This window comes from Egretta garzetta, unplaced genomic scaffold (assembly GCF_000687185.1).
Source record: "Egretta garzetta isolate BGI_Z169 unplaced genomic scaffold, ASM68718v1 scaffold264, whole genome shotgun sequence".
In the NCBI taxonomy this organism is placed as follows: Eukaryota; Metazoa; Chordata; class Aves; order Pelecaniformes; family Ardeidae; genus Egretta; species Egretta garzetta.
This window is the reverse complement of record NW_009259685.1, coordinates 4632272-4632884: the sequence shown is the minus strand read 5'-3', so window position 1 is coordinate 4632884 and position 613 is coordinate 4632272. Positions and strand designations below refer to the sequence as shown.

Here is a 613-nt window from a genome sequence, read left to right as displayed (position 1 = left end):
TTCCTCGGGGCGGTGTTAAACCTGGAAGCGTGGGTTTGCCGGCTGCCCGGCGTGAGGGCTCGGGCCCAGTTTTGAGCAGCGGCCTCAGGGCCACCTCAGCGGGCAGCCCGACCTGCGGCCCGGCCCTCATGGCCGGCTCCCCCATCCCGTGTAAGTCCTTGGAAGCCGGGGCAGAAGGTTAGAGCAAAGCCTGGCCCGAGGGGACCGACTTTTTCCCGTGGCTGTTCGCACTAATCCAGAAACCCCCTTTTAAGTGGAGACGTTGAGTAAAACCGCACCAAAAAAACGTGGAGTTGCCACCAGAATGAGGATCCCGACTCTCGGGGCGGGGGGTGGGGGGGGGAGCCTTGGGGGCTCTTCAGCCTGCGCCTCCTCGCCCACTCGGGCATAGGTTTTAACACGATGTCCGGCAATTTCAGGCAATGCGGTTGGAAACCTCTCTCACATGCAAAGACTCGCATTGGGGGCACCGAAAGTCAGCGTCTACTGGCTGCACGTCTCTAACACCAGATTGACTCTGAAACTGCTCTACCCTGGTAGCACTTGGCTCCTAATTTTGATACTCACCTCACGGTTATCCTGCTGTAACACAGGCGTAACTATGCCGCTTGGG

At 59.5% G+C, this 613-nt stretch overlaps 1 protein-coding gene across 1 annotated transcript in view; it reads right to left on the bottom strand.

Moving 5' to 3' along the window:
- Nucleotides 1–145, bottom strand: part of CUNH5orf49 (chromosome unknown C5orf49 homolog) — an 8400-nt gene extending 8255 nt beyond the window's left edge. The window contains exon 1 of the mRNA XM_009638722.1: nucleotides 66–145. Coding sequence (XP_009637017.1) covers nucleotides 66–145 — 80 coding nt within the window. The remainder of the gene's footprint in view (nucleotides 1–65) is intronic.
- Between the last annotated feature and the right edge of the window lie 468 nt (nucleotides 146–613).